The 22743-nt window shown below is 40.6% G+C and overlaps 2 protein-coding genes across 2 annotated transcripts in view; one reads left to right on the top strand and one right to left on the bottom strand.

Moving 5' to 3' along the window:
• Positions 1-47: 47 nt before the first annotated feature.
• On the bottom strand, positions 48-2406 carry LOC114354725 (heat shock protein 68-like). Its single transcript, XM_028307265.1, has one exon. The coding sequence runs from the start codon at positions 2269-2271 to the stop codon at positions 205-207; it is 2067 nt and encodes a 688-aa protein (XP_028163066.1). The 5' UTR covers positions 2272-2406; the 3' UTR covers positions 48-204.
• A 322-nt stretch (positions 2407-2728) lies between these two features.
• Positions 2729-22743, top strand: part of LOC114354732 (uncharacterized) — a 44500-nt gene continuing 24485 nt past the window's right edge. Inside the window, exons 1-9 of the mRNA XM_028307277.1 lie at positions 2729-2956; positions 3305-3443; positions 4140-4259; positions 4702-4866; positions 12948-14079; positions 15976-16137; positions 16843-16980; positions 17909-18082; positions 20423-20623. Coding sequence (XP_028163078.1) covers positions 2861-2956; positions 3305-3443; positions 4140-4259; positions 4702-4866; positions 12948-14079; positions 15976-16137; positions 16843-16980; positions 17909-18082; positions 20423-20623 — 2327 coding nt within the window. The 5' untranslated portion in view covers positions 2729-2860. The remainder of the gene's footprint in view (positions 2957-3304; positions 3444-4139; positions 4260-4701; positions 4867-12947; positions 14080-15975; positions 16138-16842; positions 16981-17908; positions 18083-20422; positions 20624-22743) is intronic.

Genomic DNA, 22743 nt, shown 5'->3' with positions numbered 1-22743 from the left:
AGTAGGGAATAGACTATGCACTTTAAATAAAAGAAATATATTTTTAATCACATATTTTATTTATTGAGTCCAACAGATGATCACAAGTTACTAACAAACTTAAACATAAATTATCTTCTTAAAACAATCAGTCTTAATTTTTTTGGGAACAAATCAACAAAATTTTTGGGGACTAGATTCTATGGAGTCTTCAAACTTCGTAGCTTAGTCCATTTCTTCGATGGTGGGACCGTCGGAGCCTTGTCGATAGCCGGGCATTCCTCCTGGCATGCCTCCGCCGAACATTCCTCCCATACCGCCTGGCATGCCTCCCATACCGCCTGGCATTCCTCCCATACCGCCTGGCATTCCTCCCATACCGCCTGGCATGCCTCCCATGCCTCCAGGCATACCTCCTGGCATGCCACCAGCGCCGCCGGGCATTCCACCACCTTGTGCTTGCCCGCCGCCGTGCATCTTAGTCATGAGCGGCTGGCACACGTTCTGGACCTCCTTCAGTCGATGCTCGTACTCCTCACGCTCGGCTAGCGCGTTGTTGTCCAGCCAGCGCAGGGTCTCCTCGCACTCCCGGCGACCCGTATCCTTGTCTTGCTCGCTCAGCTTGTCACCCGCCTCGTCTAGTGCTTGTTTCACTCCGAACACGTAGGCTTCCAACTTATTCCGGGCGGCCACGCGCTCCCGCTGACGATCATCTTCTTCCTTGTACTTCTCCGCATCCGCGAGCATCCTGTCGATCTCAGCCTGCGACAACCTGCCCCTATCATTCTTGATGACGATCTTCTCGCTTCGTCCGGTGCTATTCTCCTTCGCTGACACGTTCAGAATACCGTTCGCGTCCAAGTCGAAGGTGACGTCGATCTTCGGCACGCCGCGCGGCGCCGGCGGAATCCCGGTCAAGTTGAACGTGCCCAGCAAGTTGTTGTCCTTCGTCATCGCTCGCTCGCCTTCGTAAACCTGAATGGTCACGGCTGGCTGGTTGTCCGAATACGTCGTGAAGGTCTGAGCCTGGCGGCAGGGAATCTTCGAGTTGCGTTCGATGATCTTGGTCATCACACCTCCGGCAGTCTCGATGCCCAGCGACAGTGGCGACACGTCGACTAAAAGGACGTCTTGAATGCGAGTGTCGGTGTTTCCACTCAAGATGGCCGCCTGAACTGCAGCTCCGTATGCGACGGCCTCGTCTGGGTTGATCGACAGGTTCAGTTTCTTGCCACAGAAGAGGGTTTGCAAGAGGTTTTGGATCTTCGGTATACGTGTCGATCCTCCGACGAGAACCACGTCGTGTATCTGGCTTTTGTCCATCTTCGCGTCGCGGAGGGCCTTCTCCACGGGCTCCAGCGTCGACCGGAACAGGTCTGAGCATAGCTCTTCGAAGCGCGCGCGGGACACTCGGGTGTAGAAGTCGATGCCTTCGTACAGGGCGTCGATTTCAACCGTGGCTTCTGTGCTCGATGAGAGCGTTCTCTTGGCACGCTCAGCCGCAGTTCGCAGCCGGCGCAGCGCTCGCGGGTTGCTTCGCAGATCTTTCTTGTATTTTCTCTTGAACTCCTCCGCGAGATGGTTGACTAGCCGGTTGTCGAAGTCTTCCCCGCCGAGGTGCGTGTCGCCGGCCGTCGCCCGCACTTCAAATAGCGAACCTTCGTCGATTGTGAGGATCGAGACGTCGAAGGTTCCACCGCCGAGGTCGAAGATGAGCACGTTGCGTTCCCCTTTCAAGTTCTTGTCGAGACCGTACGCCAGGGCGGCGGCGGTCGGCTCGTTGATGATTCGCAACACGTTGAGGCCGGCGATAGCTCCCGCGTCCTTGGTGGCTTGCCTTTGCGCGTCGTTGAAGTACGCCGGCACTGTAATCACCGCGTCGCGCACTGTCGATCCGAGGTACGCCTCCGCCGTCTCCTTCATTTTCGTCAGAACCATACTGCTAACTTCTTCGGGTGCGAAGCGTTTCGTCTCGCCTTTATATTCGACTTGGATCTTGGGCTTGCCGCAGTCGTTGATCACTTTGAAGGGCCAGTGTTTCATATCTGCCTGGATCTTCGGGTCGTCGAACTTGCGGCCGATGAGACGTTTCGCGTCGAAGACTGTGTTGTTGGGGTTGAGAGCTACCTGGTTCTTTGCCGCATCGCCGATCAGTCGCTCGGTGTCCGTAAACGCGACGTATGAGGGTGTCGTCCTGTTTCCTTGGTCGTTGGCGATAATCTCCACATTTCCGTGCTGCCAAACTCCAACACACGAGTAGGTAGTTCCGAGATCAATTCCAACAGCTGGCATTTTTCTTGAAGTACGATAGATTTCTTCTCTTCACAATAAAATTCACTTCGAACTCGTTGTCGTAGTACAGTGGTTTCCCACTCTCCTTCTTTTCGCTCCGTTTGCTTTGTGTTTACAAATAAGACTGAATTCTCGCGCCCTTCCTTCCGTTTATATACCCAACGCAGCCGGCCAATCACGGCCCAGTATTTTCGCCAAAGTTCAAGAACACGAATCGAGAATATTCTAGTCCCTGCCAATCAGGGAGAGTCTCGATCTTTCTCGATAAAAAAGACAGAGACAAGCTTACGTGTTAGATAGAGATAGAAGTATAATGCAAGAAAGAGAGGCTACTGCTAAACAGAGATAGATACAAACTTTTTTTGTATGTTGTCAGCTTTGGGATCAAATGTTTTGGCCAAGTTTCATAGACAATTTTTCTAGTGACAGACAGTCGTTAAAATAAGCAGCCATCTTTAGTAAAAAAATAATGGTTGATTGATTGATTGTCAAAAAATAAAAAAAATATTATTTTACTTCATTTACCAAGCATTACACGCCGAAATGTGGAAATTAGACTAAAAATAATTGAATTTGAATAAATTCTAAAATGGCTTCTGGTAGGCCAAGAGTGTCGGCCCATGGCGATTCCATGAACTCCGACGATCTTGTCCCGCCGGGAACCACAGGCATGGAGCAGGATACAGTAAGTAGCTTCTCAGCTTCTTTGAGAGATATACAGATATTGCAACTTGATGTAGACTATCATTATCTTAAACTATGTGTAGGCACACTGGTGGCAGGATATTCGCACTTATCCTGTCTCTGTGCTGTGTTACTTGATGTTGTATGGCTGCATGTCTTCATTAAATCAGTAAACACTACTCAAGTAGTTATATTTTCAAGATCGAAACTTCACAATTTTACATAATCATTTGGTAAATTATATGCTTAGTGGATAAACATTTCAGGAAATGTAGATAACACATTAGAACTGACTTTTACAAGTTACTATTAGTCATTATTTCTCAATAGCAATTTTTTGCCGTTACAGTCTTCACTGACCGTGCCCAGAGTAGTCAAACTGTCCAAGAAAGGCATCGAAAATGCCAAGAAGAGACTACGGGCGTTCTCCATTCAAAAGAAGACGCCAATCACGCCTATTGTAGTACCAAAACCCGTTAACACTGGAAGTATGTATAAAATTAATTACAACTATCTATTAATCTTAATTTTAGGCCTTACAGATTTTGAATAACTTTATTATCAGCTTGTATGGCTGCAAAAACCGTTAGATGGAATTTAGTTGCGATATTTTAAATTGTACGGATAGTTAATTTTAAAACGTGTTTCACATTAATCAATGAATGAACTTTTCTTTCATGCTATCTGGGTGTACACGTAAAGACCAAATCCAAGGTACTTTTAACATTTTGACAACATGCATAATAATTAACTTTCATTTCATTATGACTGCTTTTGGTATCCATTTGCATGACTTATTATAAACAATTATAAATCCTTAAAGCAGTATTTTAGTATAAAAGAACTTTATAAATAAATAAGAAATGAGAATGTCTACTGTCTGTCTAACTAAACAGCACAATAATCATGTCTAAATTGATTATTCATAATGATAATGTCATCATCTGTCTAATTGTATGCATGTTATGTTTGCACACCTTTCTGGATGACATGCATAGTTCTTTCTTCAAAATCATCAATACATGTCAATACTTATTATTATTATTCTGTGGTATTAATTACACTATTTTATTATACTATGCCTTGAATAGTTCCATAATACCTTTCTACTGTAAATAACTTTAAAATAATGTTTTTTTTTGTATAGACTCTCATCATCTAACATCTGTTCTTGTACTTTCCAGGCACTACAGTGTTGATCGGCAAGCTGAGCAGTGTCCGAACCACCCCGAAGCCAGACGTGGAGCCCGACAAGAAACCGCCCAGGCCGCCCAAGCCCGGGGCCAGTAAGAAAAATTTTCAAGGTTATTTGGCTTCAGTATGAAATATTTTTTAGTCTTTTAATTTGCACATTTTTATTTGTGTCTTGTGTATTCTGTACAAGTAGATAAATCTCTATTTCTGCTACTGCTTATTGTTGGTAAATACTGGCAAACAATTGTTCCACCATATTATTAAAACTAAATGATAAAAAACTCAAAATTTATAAAATACTGATAGGTACTTTTACCAGTCCTTTTGTGTGTCTTTGGCCCCTCAATCTACTTAGATTGGTCCTCTTTTTGGAACATTTCCTTTTACGTATTTAAATCTGGTTCCCATTACTGGGAAACATCTTTTGGCAGATCTCTATGTATCTGTATTCAAAATTTTAGTATAGGCCATTATCTTAAGAAAAAAACCTGCATGTTATTAAAAAGTTATAAAACACTTTTTAATATACATTCTATTACCGAAACCTTTCAGATTCATACACGGAGTTGCAAAAGCGCACCCTATCAGAAATCGAGGATATGAAGCGGAAAATGGAGCTGGTGGAACTGGGCATCCCGTTGGGGCTGATATGCCCTAGCTCGACCAGCGAGAAGGCCATGCCTACAAAAGCCATGCCTCCCATCAAGACATTCTTAGGTGAGATATCTTTAAATAAATAAATACAAATAATTTTACACTATTACCAGACAAAACAATCATGGTCAATATATTGATTTAAACTTTCATTGTCACTAACATAAGTAAACTAGTTATTATTATGGTCAATAGTTTAGTTAGTAACAATTTGACCTCACTAAAGTTATGAACAAGCTGTTAATTTTATGTAATACATAAAGAATTTGTTAGTTTTCATTCATAGTTTGTAATTTATGATATTTATTGTGTGTTTCATTAAATCTTTATGTATCTTAGATTAAAATAAGTAACTAGGTATAATAATTAAAACTGAGTAAGCTTAGTTTTTCAAAATCACTGTAGTATGTTAAAGAGCAATAGCATTGTTTGCACACTTATTGATTGATAGTAACTTATTTTATTTATCTTTTCAAAACATCCTTGTCTTTCTTGTCAAGAAAAGCATCATATAGCACATTTGTTATAATTTTATTTTTTTGCTGTTTCTTTACTATTAAAAGCCAATAAAATCCAGCTATGTTGCAGACAACATTTTATTNATCAATTCTAAAATGGCTTCTGGTAGGCCAAGAGTGTCGGCCCATGGCGATTCCATGAACTCCGACGATCTTGTCCCGCCGGGAACCACAGGCATGGAGCAGGATACAGTAAGTAGCTTCTCAGCTTCTTTGAGAGATATACAGATATTGCAACTTGATGTAGACTATCATTATCTTAAACTATGTGTAGGCACACTGGTGGCAGGATATTCGCACTTATCCTGTCTCTGTGCTGTGTTACTTGATGTTGTATGGCTGCATGTCTTCATTAAATCAGTAAACACTACTCAAGTAGTTATATTTTCAAGATCGAAACTTCACAATTTTACATAATCATTTGGTAAATTATATGCTTAGTGGATAAACATTTCAGGAAATGTAGATAACACATTAGAACTGACTTTTACAAGTTACTATTAGTCATTATTTCTCAATAGCAATTTTTTGCCGTTACAGTCTTCACTGACCGTGCCCAGAGTAGTCAAACTGTCCAAGAAAGGCATCGAAAATGCCAAGAAGAGACTACGGGCGTTCTCCATTCAAAAGAAGACGCCAATCACGCCTATTGTAGTACCAAAACCCGTTAACACTGGAAGTATGTATAAAATTAATTACAACTATCTATTAATCTTAATTTTAGGCCTTACAGATTTTGAATAACTTTATTATCAGCTTGTATGGCTGCAAAAACCGTTAGATGGAATTTAGTTGCGATATTTTAAATTGTACGGATAGTTAATTTTAAAACGTGTTTCACATTAATCAATGAATGAACTTTTCTTTCATGCTATCTGGGTGTACACGTAAAGACCAAATCCAAGGTACTTTTAACATTTTGACAACATGCATAATAATTAACTTTCATTTCATTATGACTGCTTTTGGTATCCATTTGCATGACTTATTATAAACAATTATAAATCCTTAAAGCAGTATTTTAGTATAAAAGAACTTTATAAATAAATAAGAAATGAGAATGTCTACTGTCTGTCTAACTAAACAGCACAATAATCATGTCTAAATTGATTATTCATAATGATAATGTCATCATCTGTCTAATTGTATGCATGTTATGTTTGCACACCTTTCTGGATGACATGCATAGTTCTTTCTTCAAAATCATCAATACATGTCAATACTTATTATTATTATTCTGTGGTATTAATTACACTATTTTATTATACTATGCCTTGAATAGTTCCATAATACCTTTCTACTATAAATAACTTTAAAATAATGTTTCTTTGTATAGACTCTCATCATCTAACATCTGTTCTTGTACTTTCCAGGCACTACAGTGTTGATCGGCAAGCTGAGCAGTGTCCGAACCACCCCCAAACCAGACGTGGAGCCCGACAAGAAGCCTCCCAGGCCGCCCAAGCCAGGGGCCAGTAAGAAAAATTTTCAAGGTTATTTGGCTTCAGTATCAAATATTTTTTAGTCTTTTAATTTGCACATTTTTATTTGTCTTGTGTATGCTGTACAAGTAGATAAATCTTTTATTCTGCTTGCTTAATGGTTTCACCATATTAAAATAATTATGTACAATTTTAATTGTTGTCGAAAATAATAAAAATATCAAAATCTTAATACCATTAATTAATAAAATGGTGATACTGTTAGTCTTTTTTTGTCTATATGTTACGGTTAACGTGATAAATTGAAAATTATTAATAATAACCGGTTATTATGAATAATTATTCACATTAAATTAATCACATTTAACAATTATTATTTAATAATTAAACCTTAGTACTAACAAATTTCATAAAAGAGAACAATATCTTGTGTATGTGCTCGTGTACAGCCAAACTTTCAAACGTTTTGATATCATATATTAATATAATTTGACATAATGAGTTTGGAATGTTTCTTGCATAATATTACTTTTCCATGATGCCTAACATAATGTTTTGATTTAAAGTGAAAAATGGGTTAAGGTGCGGCGGGTGCTTAGGGGTGGCCCTTGGGCCACATCACATTTACCAAATCATGCGGTAATTATTCATAATAACCGGCGATTATTCATAATTTTGACATTTATCACTGACCGTATCATATACATATTCATAAGGTACTCTCTTTGGAACATTTTCTTTAAACAATGTTTTTTTTAACCACAGTACCCTTACTGTGTAAAGTGCTTCCTAAGTAAGCAATAAGTAGATATCTGTTCTACTTATCTATTTCAGGCCCAGAGCATATTCCCATTTTCTCAAGAAAAAAAAACTGCATGTGATTTATGTTTAAAATACTTTATAATGAAGACCAACATGATGCAATAAACATTTATGACTATGACTAATATACATTATGTAACCGAAACCTTTCAGACTCATACACGGAGTTGCAAAAGCGCACCCTCTCGGAAATCGAGGATATGAAGCGGAAAATGGAGCTGGTGGAACTGGGCATCCCGTTGGGGCTGATATGCCCCAGCTCGACCAGCGAGAAGGCCATGCCTACGAAAGCCATGCCCCCCATTAAGACATTCTTAGGTGAGATATCTTTAAATAAATAAATAATAATAATTTTACACTATTACCAGACAAAATAATTAAGGTCAATATATTGATTTAAACTTTCATTGTCATTAACATAAGTAAACTAGTTATTATTATGGTCAATAGTTTAGTCAGTAACAATTTGACCTTACTAATGTTATGAACAGCTGTTAATTTAACGTAATACATAAAGAATTTGTTAGTTTTCATTCATAGTTTATGATATTTACTGTGTGTGTGTGTGTTTGTGTGTGTGTTTCATTAAATCTTTATGTATATTAGATTAAAATAAGTAACTAGGTATAATAATTAAAACTGAGTAAGCTTAGTTTTTCAAAATCACTGTACTATGTTAAAGAGCAATAGCATTGTTTGCACACTTATTGATTGATAGTAACTTATTTTATTTATCTTTTCAAAACATCCTTGTCTTTCTTGTCAAGAAAAGCATCATACAGCACATTTGTCGTAATTTTATTTTTTTGCTGTTTCTTTACTATTAAAAGCCAATAAAATCCAGCTATGTTGCAGACAACATTTTATTAAAGTCCGGTTGCCGAGCACGCTCACTGCGGGCGTCCGTCGCACAGTCGCGACAGCAATATAATTACGTGCGAGCGATAAGGATGGGGGTAGCTTGGGGTCATTGGACGAAATTCTACGTGCTCGGCGACCGGACTATAAAACAGAAATCTCTTTTCATATAACTTAAGTTCTTTTACGTCACAGAACAGACAGTCCATTGCCAATAAATTACTATACTTACTTGATCAACATAGAAAGCATTGGGGGAGGCCTATGTTCAGCAGTGGACGTCCTATGGCTGAAATGATGATGATGTTGATTTACTTACTCGTTAGTACTTGGACTTTTTTATTATTATTTTTTATCCACAACGAGGAAGCTCTTTTATTATTTTTTTTATTTGTGTGCAATTTTGTTGGATTCCACTGTCGTCAACTTGGTTATAACGCTTGTTGTGTGGTACAAAGCGCGCAAGTTCCGAGTCCACCAACCGACCAAGGGGCAAAAGCGATGGAAGCAACGATGCCGCAAGAAGAAGCGTGAGTCGGGAGACTTCATTGTAGCATAGTGAAATGGATAGCAAAACACTACTTACAGGCACATAGAGTAGGCGCACACCGTTGATTTTTAGTTGGCCGATAGTTGTGCCCGATTTTAAATTGTATGAAGAATCGGCCAAATCGAATCGGCGTAGTGTGCGCACTCCCATACATGCCCATACTGATCAACTGCCCGACTAAACTATCGACCGACGAAAAATCAACGGTGTGCGCCTACTCTTATAGGGCAGATATGTACCATCCTAGACTGCATTCCACTTAACATCAGGTGCGATTGTAGTCAAATACAGTCAAATACGTCAGCAACAGTTCGGTTCAGATCTTCTTCAGATTTAGATACTCTGTCATCCCTCCCGTGCTGCGCAATATACCTCGTTAGCAGAGTAAATACAAATGAGTAGGTCATCTTCATAGAAACGCACCGAGCGCGGTTTGTATGTGAGCGCGCCAACACGTATGCGGCGCGCACGCACACACTGACAAAATTTAGCGTGGATTAGCGGGGAGCCAGTCGTGGTTGCGCCCAATTTTGTCAGTGTGTGCGTGCGCGCCGCATACGTATATTGCGTGCGTTTCTATGAAGATGACCTACTCATTTGTTTTGTATTTACTCAGTCGTTAGGCATTATCTGAGTTAAAAGCTAGACCTATAGCTGTGCCTGCGACTTTGGACGCGTGAAAATGTCGCAACGTATATAGCCTTCCCCGATAAATGGGCTATCCAACACAAAAATATGTTAGCAAAGACCAANCAGCTATGTTGCAGACAACATTTTACTAAAGTCCGGTTGCCGAGCACGCTCACTGCGGGCGCCCGTCGCACAGTCGCGACAGCAATATAATTACGTGCGAGCGATAAAGATGGGTAGCTTGGGGTCATTGGACGAAATTCTACGTGCTCGGCGACCGGACTATAAAACAGAAATCTCTTTTCATATAACTTAAGTTGATTTGCGTCACAGAACAGACAGTCCATTGCCAATAAATACTTACTCGATCAACATGGAAAGCATTGGGGGAGGCCTATGTTCAGCAGTGGACGTCCTATGGCTGAAATGATGATGATGATTGCTTACTTACTTGTTACTTGGACTTATTTTTTTCCCCTTATTCCATTATGCGATCAGTCAGAAGACTATGAACAGATTTGTTCTGTGATTATCGGCGATGAAAGCAGAATTCCCACTGGGACTCCCTCCATGGTCAATTCTGGCTCTCCATGATGTCCAGAATGTGCCGTCGCTACTGTCGCCGCATAGCTTCTGGGACTTATTTTTTTTATCATTATTTTTTTATCCACAACGAGGAAGCTCTTTCATTTATTTTTCATTTGTGTGCAATATTGTTGGATTCCATTGTAGTCAACTTGGTTATAACGCTTGTTGTGTGGTCAAAGCACGCAAGTTCCGAGTTCACCAACCGACCAAGAGGCAAAAGCGATGGAAGAAACGATGCCACAAGACGAAGCGTGAGTCGGGAGACTTCATAGTAGCATAGTGAAATGGATAGCAAAACATTTATTTACAGGTTTAGTGTTTAACTTAGTCAGTGCCTGGGGTATGGGAGCGGCCCGGTTAGAGGGGCGTGCTTTAATTACGTGAGACAATTTTGGCTATTTTTCGACTCCCACGCCCTCCTTGGTGAGATTTGATGAGATTTTGCCTGACCCCCGTGACGTGACGTGATATTTTTAAAAATGACTATTTGCAATGTCTATATAGCCTGACCAGGAACATAAAAACCCTGGCATAGAGGCGCCTCAATTGCATTTGATAGTGCAACACTGAGTACAGTCGTACCTGTGTTAAATTAATAGGCTAACTTTATGTATCAGGATTCAGGATTACGGGCTAATTTGATATTTTCATAAATTAACGAAAAAATATTATTATAAGTAAACTTATTTAAATAAATTAAATGAAACCATCAATCGAGCTAGTAGATTTATTTTATTATTCATCAATAATCAAATTCAGAACTTGAATATTCAACTGCAATGTCTGCTCATGAACGCTTCAAACTCGGTACTTCTTTCCCAATCCCATAAAATTCAACACTTAGAAAGTGACAAAATTTTTAAAATAGGTAGTTGAAACAAACCACAGGTTATTTTCATAGTGGACTGTACTATACGATAAACATGTCAGTCAATTTGACAGCATTTGTCGGAAACATTATTCAATGAAAATATTGTCCGAACCCTTAGTTGTGAACCACTTTTCTTTCACGACTATAAAAATATTTTAGCAATTTATTTCATAAAACCAATTGCGCACATTTAAAATAAAGTTTGTTTACACTTTGACAGCAATAGACTGACATGCAAGGTGACATGTCAATGAAGTTTTCAGTTACTGTTGCCATTAAAAGAAATTAGTACCATTAGTTTTCCGCAACATGGCGAGGGTTTTTATGTTCCTGGTCAGGCTATACTTCGATTATATTACAATCACTAATAAAATCTAGCACAAAACGATTATGAGAACAAAAACTTCAAATTTCTTTTAATTTTCTTAATTTCAACATTTATGATTCTGCATCCTTAGTGTTCACAAAAGCAGTGTAAAAAAAAAATTATGTTACTTAAAATAACCCAGTTTTTTGTCAATATTACTCTTATTTCTTGCGCAAAAAATACGTGATATTTCCCGAGACCCCCCCTCTCCCCCACGTGAGATTTAGTGAGGTTTTTGTTGACTAAATATCTCACGTAATTAATGGACGCCCCTAGGGTATTTTTGTAACGTCAAACGTCTGCAACAGTTCAGTTAAGATCTTCAGATATAGATACTCTGTCACCCCTACCGTGCCGATCCTATACCTCGATAGGCTGGTTTTAGTGTCACGCGGACTGTTAGTGCGGATCGCTTCGCACAGCCGATCTGTATGAACTGCTAGGGAGCGAGCGGTTCCTCCGGACCGCATTACTCTAAAACGCTCCCTAGAAGTTCATACAGATTGGCCGTGCCGGACGGTCCGCGTGACACTAAAACCAGCCTTAGGCACTATCTGAGTTAAAAGCTAGACAAATAGCTGTGCCTGCGACTTTGTACGCGTGAATATGTCGAAACGTGATGGTATATAGCCTTCCCCGATAAATGGGCTATCCAACACAAAAATATTTATGCAAAGACCAGTAGTTCCTGAGATTAGCGCTTTCAACCAACCAAAAAAGTTCGAGAAACTCTTTAGCTTAATAAGTTTAGTTTCGATTTATTTTGATGCGTACAGTAAAGAGTTTTTAAATAAGTTATATTTACATTACGACCTGTTGACTGGCGTTGTTATTACTTGTGTATTTGTATAAGGCTGGTTTTAGAGTCACGCTGACGCATGCTGACCATCAGCGCTGACAGCCGAAATGTATGAAGCGTCGGCGCCGAGCGATCAGCGTCACTCAGGAACGTTCCCTTCAATTACATACATTTTGATCTGTCAGCGCCGACGATCAGCGAGCGGTCAGCGTGATTCTAAAATCAGCCTAAGTCTGCGCTGACACATAACTCTGCGCGCGTATGCACTTTGAACGGAACCGGGACAAAATCGGGACATTATATTTGAAAGAATTTTGCTATTCATTTTTCTATGCCTGTAGCCTTGTTGTAGTTAAGGACGGGTAGTGGTGACAAAACTAGGAAGGTAACAGGGATTTTGAAATAAAGGTTCATTTACTTTGTAATTTGTAGGAATATTACCATTATTTGATTATTTATCATGTAGAACTAGCATAATAATTTAAGTAGATAAGTAGAATTTATCATTTTTATGTTGAAAAGGAGTGAGGTGACTTATAATTAGAGGAAAGCTTAAAAGATGGCATCACTAATTTTGGGTCAAACTCTTTTACATTATGTAGTTTAGTTAAAATAAGTTAGTCATATGAGTATTTAGAAGTAATTAGTAAGTAAAATATTATCATTTACATTGCGTTTAACACTTTATTTCGATTTTAGACGAAACAAAGGTGGATGAGCTCATACGTGAGGCTAAAAAGGCGAAGGCTGCTGGCAAAGATTTCAAATTCGACTACCAGAAACTTCTGCCTGACTACGACAATCCGTTTCAAAGAAAAAAAGATGAATTCGTGCCGAATGAAAAAGAGAAAATCGAGGACGACCGCGCTTCCTCCTCAAGCAAGAACAAAGCAGACAGAGAAAAAGAATCAGAATCCAGTTACAAACCCAGGACATCTGATAAGTATGAACGAAGGCACTCTGACTACAGAAAAGATGACAGGAAAGATAGATACAAAGATAAGAGTAAAGAAAGAGACAGGGAGAGGGATAGAGAAAGAGACAGAGATAAAGATAGGGATAAGAGTAAGGACAAAGAAAAGGACAAAGATAAAAAGGACGCAGATCGTGAAGTGAAAAAAGATGATAAAGTTCCTAAAGAAACAGATGTGAATCTAAATGATTATTTAGTCTGTGATACTTGGTCTTTAGATAATGAGGATAAGTCTATTTCTAGTCCTAAGGTTGACCCTACGAGGTACTCGATGATGAGGGCTAAGCACGCAGCCGACTTGCTGAAAGCAAGCCTGATGAATAGGGACAGGTGTTCCGAAAGTCCCAGCGGTAAACCGGCGAAGTTAGAGAAACTGCAACCAGTGATGGATTCTTTCGAATACGAAATTGACCCAACCGAAGACGAAGCGTTAGACATGTTTGACGAAGATTCGGTGCTGGAAAAGTTTAATAAACCGACGATAGTTAAGGACGACCCGTTCGATTCTCCGATAGATCTGAAACTGTTTGATTATGACCAAGATTTGACTAAGGAAGGTGTGATAGACGCGAATGACGATAATTTCTTGGAATCTGTTATTAACGAGATCAAGCAAGAGAATATGAGTGATGAGACTAGTCAGGACAAGGGTTTGGTTGAATACGATTCTCCCAAAGACGATTACGATGATAATTCCAAAAACGACGCGAGTTTGGGTTCAGTGACACCTGAATTGGATGACAGGATGCGAGACTTGCAATCGAGTCAGCGTAGTAACTACTCAGACGGTTACAGGTCTACCGAAAGCGGTTACAAATCAACCGAGAGTGGTTACAAGTCAACAGAGAGTGGTTACAAGTCAACAGAGAGTGGTTACAAGTCGACAGAACCTGGTTACAAGTCAACCGAGAGTGGTTACAAGTTGACAGAACCTGGTTATAAGTCAAAGGACCGGTATCGGCCGAGCACTCGGCAAGCGGACAACTACCGGCTTTCGGTGGAGAAGGAATTGGACGATTCGTTGGAAGCCAACAACATGTCGAAGAGCACCGTGGATTCACTGGAGACGTGGAGCTTCGTGCTCAAGATATGCCAGCCGTTGCTGTTCAGGCACGACAGGAATAAATGTTACAAGTAAGTTTATACAAACTGATTTAAACATACTTCTTAACTTAACCAGATTCATTGAGAGATTGGTAAAACATAAACATGTAATTCAAATACATATTCTAGTTACGTTTTGCCCTCTAGCTACGTGAATATACGTGACAAGACCATACATTTTTGTTGCAAAATCGCTCTTATTCCGACTGCATAAGACCACTGTTCTGTTCTGAAGTCTAGAATCTAATCCATCGATGTCCGTTTTTAGGGAGACCCACAGCCACCCCAAGATCTGGTTCGCGGAGAACCCCAAAGGCTGCAGCTGCGTGAAGGATCGCTCCGTGGTTTACGAGGAGCTGGAAATGTGCAAAATGGCGCTGGTAGACCGTGTCTACGGCTGCGACCAGTGAGTGGCTTTTTGTATCTTTTTTGGTTTTGTTTCGATGATTTGATGAGAGAGAAATGAGGAAAGCTTATTGTTAGTCAAAGATCTGTAAATTCCGGTTGCCAAGTAGTAGAATTTCGTCTTATGACCTTAAGCTACCCATCCTTATCACTCGCATGTAATTATATTGCTGTCGCGCACGCACTCTTACCGACGACCGGACTTTAGAAAATATGACACTAATGCTATGAGTATAGTGTAAGAAAAGGTATAAACATAAGAACAGCCTTGATAAGAAAGTAACAAACGAGTAGTTGACACCCATAAAATATGTATGTAGGCTTTAAAAAGCCCTGAAAACAGAGTCAGTTAGTCTATTTTTAGTAATTTTGATGGCGATAAAATAAATCAAATCAGACCAGTAGCGGAAAGTAATCAAACACCAAATTCGTCATTTTGTTGTTATTCTCAGTTACTTTGGGGTTAGTGACGGTTGAAACATTTCTCCAATCTCCAGGATCCCCGACGAGGCCCCGCTAAAGGCCCGCGCTTGGTACCCGCGCGGGGCGTTCTGCGGCCCCGCCCCCGCGCCCGCGTCCGACTGGGAGGAGGAGGAGCGCCCCGCCCCGCCCCCACCCGGGTCGTTGACCCCGCAGCATACTGAGGAAATATACTTGGATAGGGAGTATCAGAGGTAAGTGGGGGATGTATGTAGTTGTGGAGTGAATTTAGCGAGTAGATAAACTTAGAAGAAGGTGTAGTAAATAATGAGTAGATTTAGACAAACTTACAAGCAGATATCACGCTCCAAAGAATCTGGAAATTTATAGACTCAACGGGACTAAGCAGTGAACTCTAAAGACAAGGGCTGCCACAATAGATCAAACCTGGTCGAGTTGGCGCAAATAAAAGCCCAAAAACCAATAATAATAATAATAGACAAACTTAGAAGATAGGTTTAAAGCCCGGTCCGTGAGCACGTAGAATTTTGTCCTATGACCCCTAGCTACCCATCCTTATCGCTCGCGCGTAATTATATTGCTGTCGCGACTGTGCGACGGGCGCCCGCAGTGAGTGTGCGAGCGCGATAGCAACATAATTACGCGCGAGCGATAAGGATGGGTAGCTTGGGGTCATTGGACAAAATTCTACGTGCTCACCGACCAGACTATAGCATACAGGGTGTCCCAAAAACAATGGATGACCCTNTACAAGTTAACAGAACCTGGTTACAAGTCAAAGGACCGGTATCGGCCGAGCACTAGGCAAGCGGACAACTACCGTCTTTCGGTGGAAAAGGAATTGGACGATTCGTTGGAAGCCAACAATATGTCGAAGAGCACCGTGGATTCACTGGAGACGTGGAGCTTCGTGCTCAAGATATGCCAGCCGTTGCTGTTCAGGCACGACAGGAATAAATGCTACAAGTAAGCTTCTATTTTTTAAGCAAGACAGGTAAGGCCCAGAACAGACGGTGAAACGCAACTGCAACGAAACTGCAACTGCTAGTTACTTTTGAGTTGCATCTAAGTTTCTGCCATAGCGTCCGTTGAGAGACCACACATGACGCGACCAGTTTGAAACTTTTAGTTTCAGTTTCATTCATCAGAATAATTAGAAAGTTGCAGTTTCGTTGCAGTTGCGTTTCACCGTCTGTTCTGGGCCTAAATAGAGATTTTACATTTTTACATTTAGTGAGTTTGAGATAGTAGATTGATGGATAGTAGATCCCTATCTATTTATTGCTACAAAGCAGTCTATTTCAGACAACAAAGAGAGAGTTATTTGAAACATAATGATTCTGGTTTATTTGAAAATGTTTTAGTTTTGTTTCGCTGATGTTCCATCAAGCTGACGGACGGTTAAGTACCGACTTTATGTGTATGTCCAACAGTAAACTGCTATAGACCGATGATGATGATATACTTTCGTAAACTCGAAGCTTCTTCTTGTATTATAAGATTTTAAACTTTCGCGTTCCATTCCAACTAAATTCAGCTATGATGCAGCCGAAACCTCTAGCCGTGAGTACATAATGTAACTTATTCATAAACGTCGCGTTAAGACCCGTGTCTTTCTATTTTAGTCTTCTTGTATTATCTAGAGTCTAATCCATCAATATCTGTTTCCAGGGAGACGCACAGCCACCCTAAGATCTGGTTCGCGGAGAACCCCAAAGGCTGCAGCTGTGTCAAAGACCGTTCCGTGGTGTATGAAGAGCTGGAAATGTGCAAGATGGCGCTTGTAGACCGTGTCTACGGCTGCGACCAGTAAGTGACTGTTTGTTTTTTATGCCCGTTTCACCGATAAGCCCTTACATCGGCGTCCCCTAAGGCCTGGTACAGACACAGCTATAATTCCGCGGTTGCTAGGCAGTTCTCGTACATTTGCATCAAATCGTTACCGCACGGCCACTGCCTCTGTGCCTCGCCAATGAGGACCACCTAGAAACTGCCTGTGTCTGAACCAGGTAGTTACTAAAGTAGTTTCGGAAAACTAAGTTTTCCAAATCAGATAGGATAATATAATGGAAAAACTTTAAACTTGAATACTTCATAAATTCATATCATCAAACTAGATTTATATTATGTTTTGATCATTGTATTATAAATTGATACTAGCTCTGCTTAGTTTTTTTGGCTCTGGCTTGTTCCCATAGTCAAACTTATATTGAAATGATATGCGTTACTGGATGAAGTAAAATGCCTATTACATTTTTGAGATATAATACATTTTTTGTGCTCGGCGATGATTACGAGAAAACAAGAGAAGTTGGTTTAATAACTTTATCATATAGACCCAAGCTTAGTAAGTTCTGGGATAGTGTGACAGTTACACGGCATTTAAAAGATATCAATTTCATAAAAATATTTACATATTATTTCTTATTACATGAATATGGTTTGACTACGTTTGTGTGCGTTTGCTTCGTCGCGTCCAAATTTGTTTGGTCAGACAGAGACGGAGTGAATCTCTACGTTCGCACATAAGCTTAGCGAGAAATACTAGGTGCGCGTAATACACGACTACGGATTACGCAATAATAACCTCTATTACTTTGATGGTAGGGTCGGAAATCGTGTAATTTATAAAATACTAGGTGGATCAAGTATTTAAAAAATTGGAATAGGTGCCGCCTAGTACTGTAAAATACCTAGTGTGTGGATCTGTTCTAGTAAATACGTCTCATCTCTACAGGATCCCCGACGAGGCCCCGCTAAAGGCCCGGGCTTGGTACCCGCGCGGGGCGTTCTGCGGCCCCGCGCCCGCGCCCGCGTCCGACTGGGAGGACGAGGAGCGGCCCCCGCCCCCGCCAGGGTCGTTGACCCCGCAGCATACTGAGGAAATATATCTGGATAGGGAGTATCAGAGGTAGGTGAGAGGAGGGATATTTTATTTGGGAGGTATATTTGTCGGCCGTTTGGTGTAGTGGTTCGAAACGGACTAGTATTCCGGAGGTTGCGGGTTCGATTCCCGCACAGTACAAACATTTGTGTGCATTAACATATTTGTTTGTATTGGACTGGGTGTTTTCTATGTGTAATATGTATGTATTTAAAAAAAAAGTATTTAAGTATGTTTATATCGCGTTGTCTAGTAGGTACCCATAGTACAAGCTTTGCTTAGTTTGGGACTAGAAGCGCAGTGTAAAAGTCCAAATATTTATTTATTTATTTATATAGTGGAGTGAATGTAGCGAGTAGATTTAGACAAACTTAGAAGATAGGTTTAGTAAATAATGAGTAGATTTAGACAAACTTAGAAGATAGGTTTAAAGCCCGGTCCGTGAGCACGTAGAATTTTGTCCAATGACCCCAAGCTACCCATCCTTATCGCTAAGCTCGCGAGTAACTATGTTGCTGTCGCGCTCGCACACTCACTGCGGGCGCCCGTCGCACAGTCGCGACAGCAATATAATCGCGAGCGATAAGGATGGGTAGCTTGGGGTCATTGGACAAAATTCTACGTGCTCACGGACCAGACACGCATATACATGAGACATGTAGAGGCTCCTTAAGAGCAAAATGACGATTTGTAAGAACTATTTATTAGTCCAAACAAATAAAGAAATTTTGACTTTGACTTTGACTTTATAATAGATTTAGATAGACACTTAGGTTGACGATAGGCTTTTGTAAAACTTGAAAAAATCTATTGCCTCAGGTGGGATTTGAATCTGTAAATTGCTAAGAAACTAAGATGCATAATGCTAAATTCATAACTGCAGAATATAGGCTCATCGTGATAGTTTGTGTTATAGAATCTAGAATAATATTTAGACCTTACTTACAGTCTACTAGAAAATTGTATTTTTATGAAATAATTTAGATAGAAATTATAAATTATTGACGATTTTTTACATGCTTAAATTGAGTGACTTTATCGTTCACTGATCCTTAAATGTAGATGCAGTTTAAGGCCTTCAGACGTACGTTTTGTCTAATAACCCAATCGTAATCTAGCTGCATTCATGTAGGAACCATTTAAGGCTGCCTTGATCTCATCAGTATAATAAAGAAATAAGGAAGAATAAACATAAACCAACTCCGAGGCTGGATTCCTTAACTTAGTCTTGGGCGACTAATCGTTCAAGGACTTTCTGTCATCACCCAAGAAGCTGCCTTCTGCCTATGAGTATTAGCACTTAATTATAGGAGCAGTAGGCTCATTGTTGTGTAATTTTCACGCCGACCCGCCTGCCCAGCGAGTGGGAAACCGAAGAGGATCCCAGCTCGTTCACGCCACAACACGGAGAAATGTACTTGGACAGAGAGTACCAGAGGTGAGATTGATGCCCGTATTCACAAACATGCATACAAACGCTGCGTGGGACGTCCACCCACAAGGTGGACCGACGACCTGAAGGTAGCAGGAAGGCGCTGGATGCAGGCCGCTACCAACCGTGCGATGTGGAAGTCATTGGGGGAGGCCTATGTTCAGCAGTGGACGTCCTGTGGCTGAAATTATGATGATGATGATTCACAAACATTACTATGAGGTCTCACAGTGCGCGTGGACGCACAGGATGACCAATCACAGAGCTGTATTCAACGCTGTGCGTTCGATTTGCTGCTTCACTTAAGCAAGAATCGTTTGTGAATACGGGCGTGAGTGTTGTCTCAAACCTATCTCGGAAGAAATATTGGCAGCGAATTTTGACTCAGTTGAATGAGCGGAGTCAATCAAAATTGATAGGGTGTTTGATTTGTAAATGAATGCAATAAATTCTATATCCTTTATGTCTAAGATTGGCAGATTTCCTAGACAAAAAAATACGAAATGATCTGCTCATTTTGTGTCTTTAGCTAAGAGGAATACTGAAGGTGTCCCCACTTTTAAGGGTAAAGAGACTTAAAGGGCGAGAAAGTGCCTAACTACTGAATAAAAGCTTTGACTTTTTATAAGGCTATGGTGTGATGGAGAGTCAATTTTAGGATTCCTATGGGCGGTAGGGTTTCCCTGTATTTAGCGGACTTACGGGACTGGACAGGAAAATACCAATTAAAAGACAACAAACAGGACTATTCCCACCTCTCGTTCCCACCGCTGCAACTCCTGTGTAGCCAGGGTCTACAGCTTGACCACCAATAAAAACCCAACCAGTGACGGTCAATATTGTCCCGGGGAAAGTTAAACTCATTGGACCCGCAATGAAATTAATCATAAGAACATAGCGGGAAAGGAAACATAATCAATGCTTCATTAATACAGGTTCATGCAAGCCGTCTGGCCAGACGTGTCCGAGCCCAAGGACACTTCTCGAAGCACCACGCCCATCCGCCAGGTCGCCAGAAAGAAGAAGAAGCCAGAAGAGACTGAGAAAGAAGAAGATAAGAAGAAAGTCAAAAAGGTCAAGCTTAGCAGCGAGGGATGGAGCCAGGAATCCGACGTGGAAGAGGATAGTGAGAAACAGTGAGTGGTTTTATTTGGCTATCAATTGTTTAATTAATTTAGTATTAGGCCCTTTTCACACGTCCCGGTTGCCCGCTAACCGGCGCCGGGTACCCGGTCGTGAAGTGTATGGGCATGGTACGTAGCTAAAAAGGGCCTTAGGCTGGTTTTAGAGTCACACTGAGGCCCTTTTCACATGTTACGGTTGCCGGCTAACCGGCGCCGGGTACCCGGTGGTGAAGTGTATGGGCATGCCGGATTAATTACGCCGGAACATGTGAAAGCTACGTACCATGCCCATACACTTCACCACCGGATACCCGGCGCCGGTTAGCCGGCAACCGGGACGTGTGAAAAGGGCCTAACCGTCAGCGCTGACAGCCAAAATGTATGAAGCTACGGCGCCGAGCGATCATCGTCACTCAGAAACGTTCCCTTCAATTACATACATATTGATCTGTCAGCGCCGACGATCAGCGAGCGGTCAGCGCGATTCTAAAACCCGCCCGTATTCACAAACATTACTATGTGGTCTCACAGTGCGCGTGGACGCACAGGGTGACACACGAACCAATCACAGAGCTCTATTCAACGCTGTGCGTACGTTGCTGCTTCACTTTAGCAAGTATCGTTTGTGAATACGGGTGATAGTATCTATGAAACTGGTGATTTTCTACTAATGCTACTAATAAGTGGGTCATTCATGTGGGATTTTTTTTAGTATACTTATATCATGTGAAGTTGCTGTATGTAATGTAGAATGACCTTTTTCAAAGAAATAAGAGTTAAAAAATAAACAATTTCGAAATGTCTTTGTACGACTTTGAATATAATTGTACACTTTTGAATGTGAAAATATTGAAAGAACTAATCTTTTTTATACCATAGTGGGACTCTTGGGTGCCTTGATACAAATAATAAAATTGTGCAATTGCTTACGCTGAGGGCCAGAAGATGGTCGTTTTAAGACTATTTACTCGATTGCGCCAGAATTACATATTGCGCCCTTACTTGCGTATTTTGACATTTTTAGATAAACTGATTAAATGGGTGAAAAAACTAATTTATTACTAGCTAGTATTAGAAAATGACATTGTTTTTCATTAGTACTAACGTGCTCTCTACAGACGGGCGACGTCGGCGGTGGGCTTTGCAGACGTATTTTCTCTCAGTCCCGAGCCTGTCACTGTCCAATGGTACACGTAGACATTATTATGCCCCCCACTATGCCCCTACCTTCGTTTTCACTTTCACCGTATACCTTCCATCCCCCCCTTTTCACGTTTTGTTTGGACGGTGTCTGGTGTTCGATGTACTTTAATTGAACGTTTTTTATTTTAGCGTCATTCATACCAGCTTATTTTAAAATGTTGTTACTGATTTCTTACTTACTAATTACACTTTCAATATTCATTTAGAAAGAGACTGCTTTCGGTCGATTAGCTTCGCTTTTGCAGACCGTTATTTTCGTTTTTCTAATTGTCTAAACTAAAACCATAATGCATCAGGGCGTATTTGCAATTTTACAAATATGCCGACGTCAATGTGCCTGATACAAAAGCATCGCGTATTGTAACTTTTGCACATGTGGACAAGGCTTTAGACAGACGTCTCTACAAAACTGAAGGCCGATTATCCGTAATCTAAATATTTAAAAAAATCACCTTGTCCTTGAATCTTCAGCATGTTTTATGGCGTGTTACCACCACAATTCCACCACCAGCATTGTACGAAATGATATTTGTGATTTATTTTACCATATTATTTAGCATATAATTAATAATAATTTTTATTTCTAATTCACGTGTGTGCTTTAATGATTGTTGTGTATGTGTTGGTGTTAAATGTGTGAGTGTGTATGTATACAGTTTATTGATTTCAATAGAGACCAATTTACTCGTAAAATCAATAAATATCTGTGAAGTTCCATTGATATTCTTCCTTGCATTTCTATTCTTTCCATATAAGATAAAATATGTTTTCGTCATCATCTTCACTACGTCAAATATGTTTCCCGCTTTTGTAGATTAAAAAAACACTAAAATTTTTTATCTTTATGGACACGAGTATATTCATACGTCCGTATTCACAAACATTACTATGAGGTCTCACAGTGTAAGACGCACCGGGTGACACATGAA

Source organism: Ostrinia furnacalis, unplaced genomic scaffold (assembly GCF_004193835.3).
Source record: "Ostrinia furnacalis isolate ACB-3 unplaced genomic scaffold, ASM419383v2 OfSCF2155, whole genome shotgun sequence".
Classification (NCBI taxonomy): domain Eukaryota; kingdom Metazoa; phylum Arthropoda; class Insecta; order Lepidoptera; family Crambidae; genus Ostrinia; species Ostrinia furnacalis.
This window is presented reverse-complemented; position numbering and strand designations above follow the sequence as displayed.